The 19341-nt window shown below is 43.4% G+C and overlaps 1 protein-coding gene across 4 annotated transcripts in view; it reads right to left on the bottom strand.

The window, feature by feature from the left end:
• Positions 1-19341, bottom strand: part of LOC121543698 (synapsin-3-like) — a 169504-nt gene that overhangs the window by 40824 nt on the left and 109339 nt on the right. For all 4 annotated transcript variants that reach the window (XM_041853834.2, XM_041853832.2, XM_041853831.2 and 1 more), the window contains one exon: positions 539-601. In XM_041853834.2, coding sequence (XP_041709768.1) covers positions 539-601 — 63 coding nt within the window. The remainder of the gene's footprint in view (positions 1-538; positions 602-19341) is intronic.

The raw sequence follows: 19341 nt of genomic DNA, 5'->3' as shown, positions 1-19341 counted from the left end.
TTGTCTATCTTTTGCACTGCTGCTTTGCACTGCTGCAGACTCACACTTACAGTAGCATATCCAGGCCTTAATTAGGTAACTAGAAGAGAGGTCTTTAGATCCTGACACTGATCAGCTTGCCGATGCCCATGTCACTCCCATATCTCCTCCCTAACTCCTTATGAACATGTAAACTCCCTGAAAAAGCCCCTTCCTATCAGACAGGCTGTGAGATCATGGGTTTCGACAAGGACCAGATCCAGCTCAGCTTCACACCCTTCTCCACCTCCTCTCTGAGACTGATGGTCTGCTTATGGAAGGAAAGCATGCCATCATCACTCTGGCAAGCTCACAGATACAAAGAGAAGAGATAAGGAGCCTGGTCTGTTATGTACAGCTCAACTCCTAACTGCACAGTATGTAATAGGTTAGTATAACAAATACAAACAAAGCAAAACATGCAATGGTGGGGTGGAGAGATGAGCAGCCAGGGAGTGCCCAGACCTTAGTGGTGGTGTGTGTGTGTAGGTGGGGGGATCAACGTCGCAGGGAAGCTTACCTTGCCGATGCCGGCATGGGCATGGCCCATCTTGACTACCACGGGGAATGTTGGTGTTGTCACCTGGGAAAGAACAAAGTAGAGTGTTACCACAGTCTGGAAAACCACCGGCAGATGTCCTAATAACAACTAAATGAATGGAGGGTTTCTCTGAAGAGCAACCTTGATATCGTAACGGTAGCGTGTTAGGACTGTGAAGCAGGGAAAGCATTTTAGAGCTACACTGAGGTTCCTATAATGAAAACCAGTATCTATATATACCTAATATGATTGACAAGGGCTCCAATGACTATGACTTGGCTATGATTTAACTGCACAATGCATGAAAGTGACTGACTACTAAAAGGAAAACACAAGTTCCTCCCTAAACTTAATTGCGAGGCATAGCTCAGACCTGACGTATGGTATAGAATCAAAACCTAATTTAAAAGAGAAAGACTTCTCAAAGACCATTATGGAACTACCACATTGAATTTAAAGCCACCCAATTTAGGGAAGCATGAGGTATTTTCTGAATAATGTTGGTTTATTACACAGAAGAGAAGTTCTGGGAAACGAGAAAGGGCGAGACCACAGCTTCTTGGGATGGGTTTAGACAACCCAGCCCCACCGCAGACATCACGGGCTTTCTCATAGCGTGGTGTGAAATGTGAGAGGAGGATGAAACGTCAACAGATTACTTCAAACTTGTTCTTTAAACACATTCTTGCCACTGATCGATCCCCTGATACCATTGTTAGATGGGGAATGTAATCTAAAGAGAGGGCTTATCCAGTTTGAAACCCCTTTCTAAATCTCCTATTTTTTCCCCACTTGTTTGAAATGGCACACGGAGATGAGATATAGACTCACTGGAGAGTTTGCGTCATCGTTCTCTATTTAACAGCCCCCTTTAGTTAGACTAGACAGTATCAAAGCCATTACATCAGTTACATGCATTCTGACACAAATGTATATTACACTAGGCAGACACTAGAGAAACTTGGTCAGTTAACAGTGTTATGGTGGTGTTAATAATATAATATGGCATGTCAAGTTGTGATATGGTATGGTAAAAACTGTTAATTTGTCTATAAAGTATTCTTCTGAGGAGTACATTTCCTGAACAACATGAATGGGTTGTGTGTGTAACATCACTTACATTTTTATTGCAGTCGTTGCGGTACAATATAACATAACATCAGCGTTATAAGGTGGGCCTGGGTATAAAAACACAGACTCTTCCTGACACACACTGAGAGAAAACATTTAGATAAGCAGAGAGATGTTCAGTCAGAGCAGAAGGCACACAGCCATGAGCTCAAGCCTGACAGACCTGCTAGGGCAAAGGCAGCTGCTGCTATCGTTTTATCCACCCCTCGTCTGGCTGTCAGTGGACAGGACTGAACAGAACAGAGAAGACCCCCGTCTGGATGTTGTCTTGTTAGTATTTATAGCGCTCTACTCTTCGACAGACGCAAGGTTGTTAGGACATCAGTGCCAACCGTGTTGAGAGATCTTGAAACTACAGCCCCAAGCTGTACTGGCAAGATAACACAATCAAACTTGCATCCATCATAGGCTAAAATCAACTTTAGTTTGTGTGTGAGTTGGAAGTGTAATTGTGAATCTATAATCCACTTTCAAACTCTGTAAGCGATATAATCATGACTACACAATCCATTTACACTAGTGAGTCAACCACTTGAAATCCCTAAAAATAGTACAAAGAGCTTCAGAACCCAGATAATAAGTATCCTCTGTTTAGGTGAAACACATTGGCTCATAGAAAGAGAAATGGACTCCTCAATGGATCTCTCAATACATTATTTAAATTCTGAAGAATAAGCTACATACCGATCAACAGTCACTGACCATTTATGGTAGGTAGCTCCCTTTGTGGTTAGTAGTTCCATCAGTGCCAGAGAAAAGCACATTCACTGAACCGCAGATGCAAGCTGAATCACTTTGTATTCGGTACATGTGAGCTATGCAGCAGGGAGACACCTGATATAACATGTATATGAGAATGACTGAGGATAGTGGTTTCCCTGTGGGGGCCTGTTCTAGGATGACCGAGGAGGTTTTGGGAGGGCAGAGTTGTGGCAGCCAACTCTGTCTGGATGTGTAATCTGCGCATCTCCCAGTCATTCCCATCAATGTGGCGATGACGGGAGACACTGTGTAGGGAAGAGACCACATCCTATCTAGTGAGGTTACACTTGCAGCACGGAACGTCAGAAGGAGGAACAAATAAGTCTGGCCACTAAACCTGGCATAACACCATCTCATGCTGAGACGTGCTCACTGTTTTGTATTGATTCACTGATGGCTGGTTAAGTGTGCCTACACTGTCAACCGCTCATCTTCAGGAGTTACGTAATACTCAGCCAAAGACAATTATTACATATTATTCTATTATTACAGACTGTATGTCACTGACATAAGATGGGGAGTTGTTTTTTCACACACTACGGAAACGATTTTATTAGTCCAGACTGTATTACAGTAGTGATTGATATATCCTTTATAGTTTTTTCAGCAAAACATCCACCCAAAGGTTCCTATCCATAAAATATCCTTGGTGGGCCTTTAGTGCTTATGCGCTTTCAGACGTGTACATTTTGATTTGTCTCAGCTTCTGTTTTCTCACAGCTGCATGAATGACTGTATTTGCCTTTCTTGTTCCCACCCAAAAACCATTAACAATGTGTTCAGTATGGTAAAGTAATTCAGAAAACACACAAAATCTAATTATATGGCCAATGATTTCACCAGTCTAGGTTTGGTTTCACAACATGAGGTTGCTGTCTTTTACGGTAACGCACCAGACAACCAGGTCTGGCACATAATGGACATGCTTCAGGGAAGCCCATCCTTTGGTGAAGACATCAAATCTATGAAATAACACATATGGAATCATGTAATAACCAAAAAAGTGTTAAAACATTCTTCAAATAGCCACCCTTTGCTTTGATGATAGCTTTGCACACTCTTGGTATTCTCTCAACCAGCTTCACCTGGAATGCTTTTCCAACAGTCTTGAAGGAGTTCCCACATATGCTGAGCACTTGTTGGCTGCTTTTCCTTCACTCTGCGGTCCGACTCATCCCAAACCATCTCAATTGGGTTGAGGTCGGGGGATTGTGGAGGCCAGGTCATCTGATGCAGCACTCCATCACTCTCCTTCTTGGTAAAAGAACCATTACACAGCCTGGAGGTGTGTTGGGTCATTGTCCTGTTGAAAAACAAATTATAGTCCCACTAAGCCCAAACCAGTTGGGATGGTGTATCGCTGCAGAATGCTGTGGTAGCCATGCTGGTTAGGTGTGCCTTGAATTCTAAATCAATCACAGACAGTGTCACCAGCAACCCACCCCCACACCATAACACCTCCTTCTCCATGCTTTACAGTGCGAACTACACATGCAGAGAAAAACCCTTGAATGTGTAGGTGTGTCCAAACCTTTGACTGGTACTGTATATTTTGCGTGTGAAAGTCAGACAAGTGGATCATTTAGGGCCGAAGGCTGTCGTGAATCACACTTCCCTAACCTCCAAACACCTCTGTGTGACATTCTTAAATCCCCCCACTCCCCTCGCCTCACTAAATTATATAGTTGAGTTCCGTTGGATGTTGGGTCGTTGGCATGCAGACAAATAGGTAAAACATTGAATAAATTTTTTCTCACCAGTCTATTGGACCTATGGAATTTTCCACAAACTAAAGGGCAGCACTTCGAACTGAGAGGGGACATGAGTCATCAAACGACCCCACCTTTGCAGGTGTCATCATGTTGGACGAAGCTAATTGTCACGTAACATCTGTGCCCAAATAGCAATCCTGAGTGAATCACCACAGTTATAATGGAGGGACCTAAAAAGTTATTTGACCGTTATAATTGCCCAAGGATCATTGTGAAGTAGGGGCCTGGGTCTAATATAATGTATAATGTTACAGTGGTACTGTAAAACATTCATCGTAAAACTTCAGATGTTAGTTGGCAATTAATAAAACAATGAGCGGCTAGACAAAAAGGCGATCTAAGAGAAAGGGTGAAAGGTCAAACAAAACACATTATTGACAACAACATTAGCCCATTAGCCAGGAAAGTGGCCAGAATGTACTTAGATGTACATTATAAATAGGTACTTATCAAGCTCTGATTCTAGGGGGTAAAGTAATTCTAAGGAGGCGCATCAATTATCCAACGCAACACATGGTGCATCCATCCCTGCATATTTATGATGTTCTAATTTTTATGATGGCCGTTCAAAGCTGCCACATCAAGGAAGCAGACAGCAGCGAAATGACTTACGCAGATGAGGAGAGGAGGAGAGCAGGGGGACCCTGACCCAGGCCGCTGTTCAAAAAGATCTCCTGGCATCTAAACCAAAGACAGCCTGTCCACATAAAACCCTGCCCAAAGATTAACTTGGCCTTGAGAGACGAACGAAGCATACGCAAATTACTGACTGTAATCACACACCTGGCCTGAGTGGATTTGATCTGCCCCTTTGAAATCAGCATTGCAAAACCTCAGAACTATTCCCATACTATGTGTGCATGTGCTGTAGTAACTAGAAACAGTGTTCTACGGATTGATGAAACCTTTACAAAATCAAGATCAATCCTGAAAGTTGATGAATATTTTTTTAACAGGTAAGTGAATGGATGAATAACTACATATTCCAAACAAGACTGTCAGAACATCCACTTGTTCATCATGAGGGTTATAGAGGTTATTCAGTGGTTTCTCTGAGGTCTTTAATTGTGCTTGGTGTGGTAAATGTGTGGTAAAAGTGTTTGGGCATCAAGAAAAACACTCAATCTAGAGCCAACCATCTATCATTGCCATCTTCAAACCCACACTTACATGTACACTAGTTCCTAGGGATTTGTGATCTTCTTTGTAAGTAAACCACCACATTTCATCATAGCCAAGTCTCTACACAAGATAAACGTGCCACGGCCTTTGAAGTTGTACTTCCAGAAAATAATTGAATTAAGTCGTAGACATAACACACCTCTCCCAACCTGACACCGGCATGACACACTGTTCCCAGAAGAGAGAAAGACCAGACGACACACCGTTTAAGTTGTTTTTACAGTAATGGTAAGCCTTGTGCTACTGACCAGCCACCGCAAACTATGCATCGGATGCTCAGTGTATCACATCGTAAGCCATTACAGACTGCTAACGGGGCATGATAATTATTGTCATGGAATTCAGGGTCATCTGGCTTCCATTAGGATCCATCTTGATCCGAGTGTGTTTCCATGAGGGAAACATCTGTCTGGAAAACAGACAGACAGGCAGACTATTTTCAGAGTGGAAGTTTCCTGAGAATACTGAACACCAGGTTTGTGATGGAGATGTATTTGATGGTGAAGAGTCTGAACACTTTGGCCAAGGCACCTGCCAATGGTTCATGGGTTTCGAAGTGAGGGAAGGAAGGAGTTAGAAGTAAGCAATGTCCGTGCCACTTCTCATTGAGGCAATCGCTGGCCGTTCAGAGATATTTCAAAGTCATCTTCGGACATCTGCACAGTGTTCTAAGGAATACACTCTCTGAGAGATGTTGAGAAAATACTGTGCATAAGGATATGATTCATACTAAGTCTTACTGTATGAACACCTTTAGTTCTAACTGGTGCTCTAATTGAGGAATCAGAATTAATGAAAGAGTACTCTTCATGCCTCCTACTCCAGTTTCCCTTCAAGTGATGATCGAGCAGGTGGTTAACCAATATGATTTAATAACAGAACACGGCCACTACTTCACTCCAAGTTCATCTATTTTAGGAAAACACAGATATGCGTGTAGGCTGTCTTACCCCCAATGCATAGCCTAAGTAGAAGAATAAACACTACCACTACCAAAACAGTTGCTATTTCAATCCAACTTTGCTGTGGTGGTGCAGTAATAGAGTCATGGCACCAGGGCTATTAGTGCTAATCAATTCACTAACCTAGCTACATTTCAGCTGGCTTCTACATTTGAAAAAAGTGAGAACCAACATCAATGGGACAGACAGGGTCTTTGGCAGAGCCAGTCCTGCAGAAACGATCAGGGCCGCAGAGCATTCCTCTTTGTCTAAGAGGGAAAAGAGACATTCCCATTTTCCAGGGTTAGGCTACAGTACACTGGGTCTTTGGAAAAGCGGCTGCGGAAGTAAAGAGACAATGTATGCAATTACACCCAGCAAAGTCACTTGATCCTGGGATCGGGAAAGCTGTGAACCTCTCGTCATTGGCCTCTTAGAGGAGGCATACAGTGAGGGAAAAAAGTATTTGATCCCCTGCTCATTTTGTACGTTTGCCCACTGACAAAGACATGATCAGTCTATAATTTTAATGGTAGGTTTATTTGAACAGTGAGAGATAGAATAACAACAAAATCTTCCAGAAAAACGCATGTCAAAAATTTTATTAATTGATTTGCATTTTAATGAGGGAAATAAGTATTTGACCCCTCTGCAAAACATGACTTAGTACTTGGTGGCAAAACCCTTGTTGGCAATCACAGAGGTCAGACGTTTCTTGTAGTTGGCCACCAGGTTTGCACACTTCTCAGAAAGGATTTTGTCCCACTCCTCTTTGCAGATGTTCTCCAAGTCATTAAGGTTTCGAGGCTGACGTTTGGCAACTCTGACCTTCAGCTCCCTCCACAGATTTTCTATGGGATTAAGGTCTGGAGACTGGCTAGGCCACTCCAGGACCTTAATGTGCTTCTTCTTGAGCCACTCCTTTGTTGCCTTGGCCGTGTGTTTTGGGTCATTGTCATGCTGGAATACCCATCCATGACCCATTTTCAATGCCCTGGCTGAGGGAAGGAGGTTCTCACCCAAGATTTGACGGTACATGGCCCCGTCCATCGTCCCTTTGATGCGGTGAAGTTGTCCTGTCCCCTTAGCAGAAAAACACCCCCTTAGCATAATGTTTCATTGGCAAACTTCAGACGGGCCTGTATATGTGCTTTCTTGAGCAGGGGGACCTTGCGGGCGCTGCAGGATTTCAGTCCTTCACGGCGTAGTGTGTTACCAATTGTTTTCTTGGTGACTATAGTCCCAGCTGCCTTGAGATCATTTACAAGATCCCCCCGTGTAGTTCTGGGCTGATTCCTCACCGTTCTCATGATCATTGCAACTCCACGAGGTGAGAACTTGCATGGAGCCCCAGGCCGAGGGAGATTGACAGTTCTTTTGTGTTTCTTCCATTTGCTAATAATCGCACCAGCTGTTGTCACCTTCTCACCAAGTTGCTTGGCGATGGTCTTGTAGCCCATTCCAGCCTTGTGTAGTTCTACAATCTTGTCCCTGACATCCTTGGAGAGCTCTTTGGTATTGGCCATGGTGGAGAGTTTGGAATCTGATTGATTGATTGCTTCTGTGGACAGGTGTCTTTTATACAGGTAACAAACTGAGATTAGGAGCACTCCCTTTAAGAGTGTGCTCCTAATCTCAGCTCGTTACCTGTATAAAAGACACCTGGGAGCCAGAAATCTTTCTGATTGAGAGGGGGTCAAATACTTATTTCCCTCATTAAAATGCAAATCAATTTATAACATTTTTTACATGCGTTTTTCTGGATTTTTTTGTTGTTATTCTGTCTCTCACTGTTCAAATAAACCTACCATAAAAATTATAGACGGATCATTTCTTTGTCAGTGGGCAAACGTACAAAATCAGCAGGGGATCAAATACTTTTTTCCCTCACTGTACATAGAGAAAAGATTGGTTGATAGCAGAACATTTAACTTTTATTGAGTTCTAATTCAAAACATTATGTTTCTGCCCGAAAGGTCTTCAATGGATAGTTTGGAGGAGGCATTGGCATACAACCAGTTTTTGCATCAGTTTCATGATACCTCCCATCAGTTTCATGTTAACAACATGATGCAACATGATGCCAGTTTATGTAATTACTTATACCTCTTCTTATGATGCAGTTGCTTATTTCTCATGTCTTGATTGATTTACAATGTTTAGAAATTGCAGTAAAAGTTTTTCGAAAGTAAAAGTAAAATGTTTTTTTATGAGCTTTGTCCAGAAGTTGAACAATTTGAACTACTTTCCCCATTTCGTGCAAGCCCATAAACACATTCCATGACAGATTGCTGGGCGTTTGTCTTTGCAAAGCTCTGATGGGTTTTTCATTTTTACAATATGCTAATGAGGCAACAGACAAATAAAACATTCCAAAAGTCAATTTGGCATCGGGAGTTTGGAGCAGATGGTCGAGGTCCTGGTGTTGATAGAACAGACGACTGGCATCACAAACTTTGTTTACTCAATTCAAATGGGGTTCAACAGGCAATTTGCATGTGAGAGGGTTTAGAAAGTTTAATCGAAAGTCAGAGAGGTAGGCCTTAAACAGCTGGTAACAGTAAATTATCCACTTTTGCAAACAAGGTTAAGACGTGATAGGACAGCCAAAATGTAATACTCAAGTATCCCTCCAAAACACTGATCAATGAGGGGACGCTACAGGCACACAACAACAAAACAATTTAGTTTTAGTGGCGCATGAGGGAACTGGGAAATGTTGCATAGTGAAGGCCTAAATTAGGAGTAAAGGAAATGGTTTTGAACCCCCCCACACCCAGCCCTTAAAAGCACCATTCCCTCTAGGACTAATACACTGTAAAAGCCAAATTCATATTCAGAGCCAAAGCCCTAAAGTGGCCCAAAAGATTTACAAATGAGGAGAGAAGAAAGAAAGTGGGCTAAGCAAATTAAACAAGGCCGGGACATAGAACAGGTGCTAATACTGGAGAGTGACGGGTTCCTTCTCTATTAACATCTGTCCGGATGAGGAAGTACAGACCATAGAGTCAAGAGTTGTTCTGACATGGCCAGGAGTCCCGGGACACACAGTGGCTGTAGTAGAGGGTGTTGCCCTGGGAGATTTATCCATCAGGAAGAGAAAGGCTGTTGGGAAATCCACCACTGAGTGGCCACTCAGACGTAGCAGTCCGCCACTCAGAGTTAAATGGGAAAGCCGAGGGCTGGAGAAAGACAGTTTCCAGGTTGGGACTCTGCCTGTAGGTCCTCAACTTACTATAATTCAGTAAGGATTGTATTTGTGTGCATACAACTACAGTATAAATGGTGTTGGGCTGAATTAAATGAGTTTAGATAATGTAAGACTGAATCGAAAAATAAACATTGAACCAATTGGGATTCATGGCATCGATCAACTGCCATAGATTCACTGAGCTGAAAGTCGTACTGTACATGCGTTATTGATTATCACTTCATGTTTAACCTACATTACTGTGTGAATAACATACACAGCATGATATAGCCTGATAACATGCAAGGCCCATTACAAGGTTATTAGCACCTCAGGTGGTGTGAGCTAAGCCCAAGGGAAAGCTTGAGTGCACTCTCCTGAATTGATGACGTTGTTGTTCCCATTCGTGCTAATGCTCACTTTAGGAAGCGTGGGGCAAGATTTAGAGCTTGAACAAGCGTGAAAATATGATTGGATATACATAAGCCATCAAAAGTTGGTATTTTGTGCAATATTAGCTCTACCCTCTGACCTATACTGTATTTCACAATATTTATTGCCAAGTACATGTGATCATACACAAGGGAGTGCATGCATGTAGATGTTGGCTCTTACTCTACGGCACACCTGAGGAAAACAGTAGAAGGAACAGGCAGCTCCTTTTGGCAAAAGGGGGAGGGGAACCTTCTGCAGACTACACAAAGCCAGAGCCCAAACGTCAGCACAGCCACTGCTTTCAATGAGGCCCCGGTACAGAAGGAGAAGGGAAAATCAAGGGGGAAATATTTTGGAACAGCTGGATGTGGCACACCCCGGCTCTATTTATACCGGCAGAAGGGAGCGAGAGAGCCAACCTCTGCCGTAGAACCAGTCCCGGGCAGCTGGCCGCCTCGCTTTTGATGTCTCTCTCAGTCCAAACCCTGGCCTGGCAGCTCCATCCTCATAGCCCAGGGCTGCTCCACTTCCTCACCTGGAAAAGGGCTCTGTTTAGAATGGCGAAGGAAACTGTTTGTCTAGAGAACATCATCTGAGTAGAAGAGTGGTAGGGTTCGCCTGGCCTAACCTCTTTTTACCCAGGATGGACTGGATAGGGCATACTGTACAAGGAGGAGTGACAGGGAGTCACTCAGGGACAATGGGGAGCTACAAGGAATTGCAAGTGTGGTGTGAGGGTTTTGAGTGTGGGTTGAGCATATTGCTTCATGCCCAGTTAAGCAATACATTGAGGGAGTCTTCCCAGTGTGCCTATAGGCCCTCTCTCTAAAGACAACACTTATCATTACTGGGTGACGCAAAATCCCTCTCAAGCTGCTTTCTCACGATCTGCACTTTGTATACTGTCCTTTATACACAACTGAGTCTAATATGTTGCTTTAAAACTGAATTAACAGCCCCCAATGTATACAACACTTACAGCCACTTTATGACCAGTTGAAGGACAAAAACACTGTTCCATTGTAATGGTGAGACTAAACATTTATCGAAACTCTCTAAAGGACTATGACATCAGAAACACATTCTTTCTCTAAAAAGGCCTAGTCATCCTCAGTTGCCCAAACATCATTATCAATTTGAGGACAGTTAGAAACATTATTGTGAAACAGCACAATGTTCCCATGATGCTGGGGATAAATGTTTGTGCAGGTTCTCCTGTGGTGCTGTGGGGAGATTCCAGGCAGAAGTAAATCTGGACTTGGGATGAGCTGCGGTACCTCACACAGCAGTTTTCCGGTAACACCGCGGTCAACCACGGTCACTCGTGGTCCACCTAGTCCACACATCCCATCGACCATGGTCTGGCCTGGTTCGCCACTACCAGAGGGGGAGCAGAGGATGAGCCAAGAACAATGACAGCATGCTGATGGATAAAGGACAATACTCACAGGCCACAGTAAGCACCACACCCTCTTAGATCACCATTGACAATGGTTCAATCGCTACCATAAAAATGAAGTCCATGTATTAGGGTTGCTGCATGTACAGTGGGGAAAAAAAGTATTTAGTCAGCCACCAATTGTGCAAGTTCTCCCACTTAAAAAGATGAGAGAGGCCTGTAATTTTCATCATAGGTACACGTCAACTATGACAGACAAAATGAGAAAAAAAATCCAGAAAATCACATTGTAGGATTTTTAATGAATTTATTTGCAAATTATGGTAGAAAATAAGTATTTGGTCACCTACAAACAAGCAAGATTTCTGGCTCTCACGGACCTGTAACTTCTTCTTTAAGAGGCTCCTCTGTCCTCCACTCGTTACCTGTATTAATGGCACCTGTTTGAACTTGCTATCAGTATAAAAGACACCTGTCCACAACCTCAAACAGTCACACTCCACTATGGCCAAGACCAAAGAGCTGTCAAAGGACACCAGAAACAAAATTGTAGACCTGCACCAGGCTGGGAAGACTGAATCTGCAATAGGTAAGCAGCTTGGTTTGAAGAAATCAACTGTGGGAGCAATTATTAGGAAATGGAAGACATACAAGAACACTGATAATCTCCCTCGATCTGGGGCTCCACGCAAGATCTCACCCCGTGGGGTCAAAATGATCACAAGAACGGTGAGCAAAAACCCCAGAACCACACGGGGGGACCTAGTGAATGACCTGCAGAGAGCTGGGACCAAAGTAACAAAGCCTACCATCAGTAACACACTACGCCGCCAGGGACTCAAATCCTGCAGTGCCAGACGTGTCCCCCTGCTTAAGCCAGTACATGTCCAGGCCCGTCTGAAGTTTGCTAGAGTGCATTTGGATGATCCAGAAGAGGATTGGGAGAATGTCATATGGTCAGATGAAACCAAAATAGAACTTTTTGGTCAAAACTCAACTCAGTCGTGTTTGGAGGACAAAGAATGCTGAGTTGCATCCAAAGAACACCATACCTACTGTGAAGCATGGGGGTGGAAACATCATGCTTTGGGGCTGTTTTTTCTGCAAAGGGACCAGGACGACTGATCCGTGTAAAGGAAAGAATGAATGGGGCCATGTATCGTGAGATTTTGAGTGAAAACCTCCTTCCATCAGCAAGGGCATTGAAGATGAAACGTGGCTGGGTCTTTCAGCATGACAATGATCCCAAACACACCGCCCGGGCAACGAAGGAGTGGCTTCGTAAGAAGCATTTCAAGGTCCTGGAGTGGCCTAGCCAGTCTCCAGATCTCAACCCCATAGAAAATCTTTGGAGGGAGTTGAAAGTCCGTGTTGCCCAGCGTCAGCCCCAAAACATCACTCCTCTAGAGGAGATCTGCATGGAGGAATGGGCCAAAATACCAGCAACAGTGTGTGAAAACCTTGTGAAGACTTACAGAAAACATTTGACCTGTGTCATTGCCAACAAAGGGTATATAACAAAGTATTGAGAAACTTTTGTTATTGACCAAATATTTATTTTCCACCATAATTTGCAAATAAATTCATAAAAAATCCTACAATGTGATTTTCTGATTATTTTTTTCTCATTTTGTCTGTCATAGTTGACGTGTACCTATGATGAAAATTACAGGCCTCTATCATCTTTTTAAGTGGGAGAACATGCACAATTGGTGGCTAACTAAATACTTTTTTCCCTACTGTAAGCCATGGATCTTTGTAAATGCAATACATAGAGCTACAATATCCTATATCTATGCAACATTATGTAGTGAACACATTCAATGTATTTATAGTAGTGGGCAGATATTAATACCATTAAGTCATATGATATCATTGTGTCCACATGCTATGGTATGGGTCTAGGGAAAACAACTAATAGGGGTATTCCTGTGAAATCATGTCTATATTTAGGTTCCCACAATTCCCTCAGTGACATATGGTTGTCTCCACGCAGTGTGACGTCTACATCCGGTGAGCCCACGGCCCTCCAACCTCCATACCCATGAATCACTGGTCTCCACTCCATCCACCATCCTTCACTGATTAGCTAAGCCCCCTCCTCCTCCCACTCACCTTCCCTTCCTCAACTGTTTCTGGGAAGGGCTGCTGGTTAAGCAAGAGGAAACACACGTACTGGCCTATTTAAAACTGCGAGTGGAATCCTACTAGAACTAGATGCCAATGAAAGCATAGGACCACAGTGCATTACAGTACAATAACACACTGGTTGGAGCTAGCAGGTAGCCTAGCGATTCAGAGCGTTGAGCCAGTAACTGAAAGGTCGCTGGTTCGAATCCCCATGCCGGGAAGGTGGAAATATCTGCTGTTTTGCCCTTGAGCAAGGCAGTTAACCCCCAACTGCTCCCCGGGCGCTGATGACGTGGCCGTCGATTGAGGCAGCCCCCCGCACCTCTCTGATTAAAATAAAATAAAATGTTATTTGTCATATGCGCCGAATACAACAGGTGTAGACCTTACTGTGAAATGCTTACCAACAAGCCCTTAACCAACAATGCAGTTCAAGAAATAGAGTTAAGAAAATATTTACTAAATAAACTAAAGTAAAAAATAAAAAGTTACAATAAAATTACACAACAATAACAAGGCTATATACAGGGGGTACCGGTACCGAGTCAATGTGCGGGGGTACAGGTTAGTCGAGGTAGTTTGTCCATGTAGGTTGGGGTAAAGTGGCTATGCATAGATAATAAACAGCGAGAAGCAGCAGTGTGTCATCAGCAAACTTAATGATGGTGTTGGAGTCGTGCTTGGCCACGCAGTCGTGGGTGAACAGGGAATACAAGAGGGGACTAAACATGCAACCCTGAGGGGCCCCAGTGTTGAGGATCAGCGTGGCAGATGTGTTGTTGCCTACCCTTACCACCTGGGGGCGGCCCGTCAGGAAGTCCAGGATCCAGTTGCAGAGGGAGGTGTTTAGTCCCAGGGTCCTCAGCTTAGTGATGAGCTTTGTGGGCACTATGGTGTTGAACGCTGAGCTGTAGTCAATGAACAGCATTCTCACATAGGTTTTCCTTTTGGCAGTGTGGAGTGCGATTGAGATTGCGTCATCTGTGGATCTGTTGGGGAGGTATGCGAATTGGAGTGGGTCTAGGGTTTCCGGGATGATGGTGTTGATGTGAGCCATGGCCAGCCTTTCAAAGCACTTCATGGCTACCGACGTGAGTGCTACGAGGTGGTAGTCATTTAGGCAGGATAACTTCGCATTCTTGGGCACAGGGACTATGGTGGTCTGCTTGAAACATGTTGGTATTACAGACTCAGTCAGTAACACTTGCCAGTTGGTCCGCGCATGCTCCGAGTACACGCCCTGGTAATCCATCTGGCCCCGCGGCCTTGTGAATGTTGACCTGTTTAAAGGTATTGCTCACATCGGCTATGGAGAGCGTGATCACACAGTCGTCCAGAACAGCTGGTGCTCTCAAGCATGCTTCAATGTTTCTTGCCTAGAAGCAAGCATAAAAGGCATTTAGCTCGTCTGGTAGGCTCGCGTCACTGGGCAGCTTGCGGCTGGGTTTCCCTTTGTAGTTTGCAAGTCCTGCCACATCCGAGCATCAGAGCAACTGTAGTAGGATTCAATCTTAGTCCAATATTGACACTTTGCCTGTTGCAAGGATGAGAAGGCTAGGAAACAATATAAACACCCAATGACAGCGATTCCAGTAACTCATAAAACAGTGTACGGTTACCAGGTTTACCTTCTAGCTTGACAGCACATAGATCATTGGAATGGTACACCTAAATAAATTTCTAACATCCCAGGCTGTCACGACTTTGGCCGAGGCTGCCTCCCCTCCTGTCACTGACAGTTCATCATACTTTAACTGCTGGGAGCAGGAGTACCATTGTGAGTGAGATGGAGAGCACAGGTCAGGGTCAGGGACGTGTTTCCCTTTCCTAGTAGTCAGAGGTCTCCATTGAACGTGAACTGATAGCCATAATCTCACTGTTAGTTAATGGGAACAGTGAACTGACAGTGGTTTCACCATAAAGATAGAATGTGCATCACCATCAAAAGCTAAGGAGCTGTCTGTGACATCTTGCATTGAAGATTAAATGTTTTAAATAGCGGTGTAGATGAATGAGCTGCTGATAAATATGGAGATGAAAACGTTTCCGGGTCACGATAATGCTTCCAGGTTTCCTAGTTGACCTCCTAGAGGATAGGAAGTAGATCCTAGAGCAGCTTCACAATCATCTAAACAATGGGTATGACACTGTGCTGACAGATCAGAGATATAATGCTTGACTTTATCACACAAGAAGTGGCTTCCTTTTATACTGCGAAAAACGGACAACGACTACATCATTTAAGATGATGTAGTCTCTAATGGCATATCAAGTAGCCTGCCAGCGTGACATTTGGTTCTGGGTGCCAAGATTAAAGATTGATGCCCAACACCTATTATCTTCACTCACAAATGAAGTCCAACACCAGTTGACTGAATGGGGTGTCTGCAGGACCAAACGTCCAGGAAGTTTCAATTAAATAATCTCTCACTTACCCTCTATTAGTCTCACAGGCCTGTTTGGCACGCAGGGGAAATGTTTACCAATGTCTAAAGCCACTGTATGTGTGGGTGAGTTAGCCTAAGTGAATTCACTCAGGCCATTTTGTTTGGTTAGGGGGATGGAATGTAGTGTAAACTTGAGCCTTGTCAACCTTGATTGGTTTTACTACCATACAGTATGTGCATTGCTAATCTCATTAACCGTAGTATTTTACATGTTTTCTTTAAAATAAACAGCAGTAAAGCAAAAAGGGGGCCATGTCTCCCTTAAGCACTATGGCATGTGGGAGAGGGAGTAGCGTAGGAGGACCAACAGGCAGGAACCCCAGTGAGTCATGCACGTTTGGATGAGATACCCCGGAGACCCTCTCTCAGCGCTGCTATCTTTTCAACTTTCGCCTCTTCCGGTGTCTATTTAACGGCTTGTCAGTCGCATGAAAGGTATTTCCTCTGAGTCACCGCCTGCTCCCTTTTGTCATTACAGAACCACACAGAGCCTTCAAACACCTCTCAGCGCACAATGCCTTCCCAGGCTCCCTGAAGGCTGGCTGGGCAGCTCGCACTAAATAGGCACTTTTTATATACATTTTTATAGAGATGAAATTATTCACTTTGTGCCTGCATTATGCTTACAGTATGTTGGCCTACTTAGGACAACAACATTTCCAGAAGGTCCTATGGCGTTTTTTGTGTAAAGGACAGATTGGGTAATACGGAAACGTCATGAGGGATATCACAGAGAGCATCCAAGGCTGCGCCTCCCTCCCCATGCCATTCTCTTTTGTCACACTCTTTTTATATAAAGTGACTTCAGAAATGTTAGATAATAACTATAAAACATTACATTGACAGAGGTTATGTGGCTTAAATCGAGGCCATGGTGACTTAAAGAAACAAAGATGTAATCTGGTTATTGGAGTATTTGTTAGAGGAATCCTCAGGGACATCAGACGGAAATGTTGGACACCACCCTGATCCAGCTGAGAAGCTCAGTTAAAAGACAATTATAAACGTCACAGCTAACTCTGGGTTGTTAACTGATTGTAATGACGTCATTTCCACCAGCCTTGCCTGCTGGGCCTGTTCCTATTGAGGTTAATGGGGAGCGTTCTAAAAAGGTGTTAATGAGAGGGGCTAAAGGGTCATAGTTCATTAGCCTGGGATTACTCTGGCTTTGTTATATAACTCTCAACCCTAACCCCTAATGTGGCTCCCTATCCCTTCCACAGATCAGCCTCCACACACAGTGATATCTCCACTCAGGTTTCTGAACACTTACAGTACCAGTCAAAGGTTTGGACACACCTACTCATTTTCTACATTGTAGAATAATAGTGAAGACATCAAAACTATGAAATAACACATATGGAATCATGTAGTAACCAAGACAGTTTTAAACAAATCAAAGTATATTTTATATTTGAGATTCTTTAAATAGCCAGCCTTTGCCTTGATGACAGCTTTGCACACTCTTGGCATTCTCTCAACCAGCTTCACCTGGAATGCTTTTCCAACAGTCTTGAAGGAGTTCCCACATATGCTGAGCACTTGTTGGCTGCTTTTCCTTGAATTCTAAATAAATCACAGACAGTGTCACCAGCAAAGCACCACCACACCATAACACCTCCTCCTCCATGCTTTACGGTGGGAAATACACATGTGGAGATCATCCGTTCATCCACACCGCGTCTTTACACGGCGGTTGGAACCAAAAATCTCCAATTTGGACTCCAGACCAAAGGACATATTTCCACCGGTCTAATGTCCATTGCTTGTGTTTCTTGGCCCAAGCAAGCCTCTTCTTCTTATTGGTGTCCTTTAGTAGTAGTTTATTTGCAGCAATTCGACCATGAAGGTCTGATTTATACAGTTTCCTCTGAACAGTTGATGTTGAAATGTGTCTGTTACTTGAACTCTGTGAAGCCTTTATTTGGACTGCAATTTCTGAGGCTGGTAACTCTAATTAACTTATCCCCTGCAGCAGAGGTAACTCTGGGTCTTACATTCCTGTGGCGGTCCTCATGAGAGCCAGTTTCATCATAGCGCTTGATGGTTTTTAAGACTGCACTTGAAGAAACTTTCAAAGTTCTTGACATTTTCCGTATTGACTGACCTTCATGTCTTAAAGTAATGATGGACTGTCGTTTCTCTGTTCTTGACATAATATGGACTTGGTCTTTTACCAAATAGGGCTATCTTCTGTATACCCCCCTACCTTGTCACAACACAACTGATTGGCACAAATGCATTAAGAAGGAAATAAATTCCACAAATTAACTTTTAAGAAGGCACATCTGTTAATTGAAATGCATTCCAGGTGACTACCTCATGAAGCTGGTTGAGAGAATGCCAAGAGTGTGCAAAGCTGTCATCAAGGTAAGGGTGGCTATTTGAAGAATCTCAAATATAAAATATATTTTTATTTGTTTGGCGGCAGTGGTTAAGAGCGTTAGTGGTTAATAGCGTTGTGCCAGTAACCAAAAGGTCGCTGGTTCTAATCCCCGAGCCGACTAGGTAAAAAATCTGTCGATGTGCCCTTGAGCAAGGCACTTAACCCTAATTGCTCCTGTAAGTCGCTCTGGATAAGAGCGTCTGCTAAATGACTTAAATGTAACACTTTTTTGGTTACTACATGATTCCATATGTGTTATTTCATAGTGTTGATGTCTTCACTATTATTCTACAATGTAAAAAATTGTAAAAATAAAGAAAAACCCTTGAATGAGTAGGTGTGTCCAAACTTTTGACTGGTAGTGTACATAAAAACACAGAGGGGAGAAAAAACGGATTCAACTTAATTTGTCTAATTCTAGAGATTGTAGCCAGCGTTAAGGATTTTACCATCACTCACATTGTCACTTGAGAAACACTGTTCTCTCTCTCGCTCAACTTCAGCATGAGAAGCTTTTGAAAATGAGGCTGGTTGTGAGACTAATGCCAATACTCAGAGGTCATTTGGAATGTATTTTCAAAGGTATAAAAGGGTTCTGTAGTTCTCACATTAGAGGTGTATTCATAAGCATACACTGTTTAATACAACAGGTGCAAAACAGTGTAGAGGCCAAGTTTTTTTTGACTAAATGAAAAGGTCCATTACTGCCTGGAATTTAGCCTTGATCACTGACCAGAAAATGCTACAGAAGTTCACGGAACATAAATTGACATTTAGTGGTGAGCCTAGAAAAAACACAAAACCATGTCTTTCTGATACACCCAAAGGAAACCTAATTTGTACATGTTGCTGTTTCACTGTTAAAATAAACCTGAGTGGCTCAGTGGTCTAAGGCACTGCATCGCAGTGCTAGCTGTGCCACTAGAGATCCTAGTTCGAATCCAGCCGGCCGCGACCGGAAGACCCATGGGGCGGCGCGCAATTGGCCCAGCGTCGTCCAGGGTAGG

Source organism: Coregonus clupeaformis, chromosome 28 (genome assembly GCF_020615455.1).
Source record: "Coregonus clupeaformis isolate EN_2021a chromosome 28, ASM2061545v1, whole genome shotgun sequence".
NCBI classification, from domain to species: Eukaryota; Metazoa; Chordata; class Actinopteri; order Salmoniformes; family Salmonidae; genus Coregonus; species Coregonus clupeaformis.
The sequence above is the reverse complement of the archived record's forward strand: the minus strand, read 5'-3'. Positions and strand labels throughout refer to the sequence as shown.